This window comes from Sinocyclocheilus rhinocerous, unplaced genomic scaffold (genome assembly GCF_001515625.1).
Source record: "Sinocyclocheilus rhinocerous isolate Xijiao unplaced genomic scaffold, SAMN03320098_v1.1 scaffold3738, whole genome shotgun sequence".
NCBI classification, from domain to species: domain Eukaryota; kingdom Metazoa; phylum Chordata; class Actinopteri; order Cypriniformes; family Cyprinidae; genus Sinocyclocheilus; species Sinocyclocheilus rhinocerous.
In genome coordinates, this window is record NW_015654497.1 from 235,494 (window position 1) to 236,523 (window position 1,030).

Consider the following 1,030-nt stretch of genomic DNA (forward strand, 5'->3'; position numbering starts at 1 on the left):
ACGCTTGAGGTATTCGTCCAATCACTAGGCACTGTATAGTTGGCCAATCAAGCACACCTCGCTTTTTTCAGACCGATGAGCTTTGTAAAAATCGACGCGTTTCAGAAGGCGGGGCATAGAGGAGAAACAATAATGTACAGTATGTGGAAAATAATGTTTTTTTTTTTACTTTAAACCGCATAAACACATTTCATTACACCAAATACACAAAATAATGTTCTTTTTAGCAGCATCATATGACCCCTTTAAGGAACATGAGATGATGCATACATTTAATAACGTTAGGGAAAACTGGCCTTTATATAGCTAAAAAAATAATTTTTAGTATGCAGTAGTAATTTCCTAACAACAAAATTGAGGCCACTGGCAATGCTGAGTGGCTAGTAATTTTGGAAAACCACTAGCCACAGTGGCTGGTGACCAAAAAAGTTAATGTCAAGCCCTGAACATGGTATTACCATGGTACCGTGACAAAAAAAGCTAGCGATCAAATCAAATAATAAGGCCTCTAAACTGCTCTCATACAGCTACAATGGTATATTTGTTTGTTTGGCTCTGTAAAATAGGCTAAATCATAACAGACTTGGTAAAGTTTAAAGGTGTAGTTTACTTTACCAGCAGAGCAGTGCGGATGCAGGCGTGCGGCTGCGGCGGTGAGTGAAACTCCGCTCCTTCCCGTAACTGGCGTTCAATGAAGGTCCTGTACTCCTCCGGGTTATTCTGAGACATGTCATCTAACATCGACCAAAACTGATTGACCTGCTGCAGAGCTGCCTTATTATCATAGCCAGGGATTTCCATGCTCAAAATGTACCGAAACTAGTCTAACAACTAAACAAAATGCTAGTTAAATATCCTTCCAAAAGAAGTGTAACAAGTTAACGTTACTCGCGCTGACTGACTGAAGGCTAAAACTAATATGAAAACAGTTTGGAGTTAGACGGATTTTTACCAGATAACGTACAATATTTAGTAACAAATGCTTGGTATATTGGTGCAAAAAAAAAAAAAAAAAAAAAAAGTCTTGCAT

General features: G+C 38.3%; 1 protein-coding gene across 2 annotated transcripts in view; it reads right to left on the minus strand.

Annotated features, from left to right (window-relative positions):
* Window positions 1–1,030, minus strand: part of LOC107717190 (PIH1 domain-containing protein 2-like) — a 4,752-nt gene that overhangs the window by 2,240 nt on the left and 1,482 nt on the right. The window contains exon 1 of one of the 2 annotated variants that reach the window (XM_016523871.1): window positions 616–977. The exons of the other annotated variant lie outside the window; for it this stretch is intronic. Within the exon in view, the coding sequence (XP_016379357.1) occupies window positions 616–801 (186 nt within the window). The 5' untranslated portion in view covers window positions 802–977. Of the gene's footprint in view, window positions 1–615; window positions 978–1,030 lie in introns of those variants that run through there. 2 annotated transcript variants of the gene reach the window in all.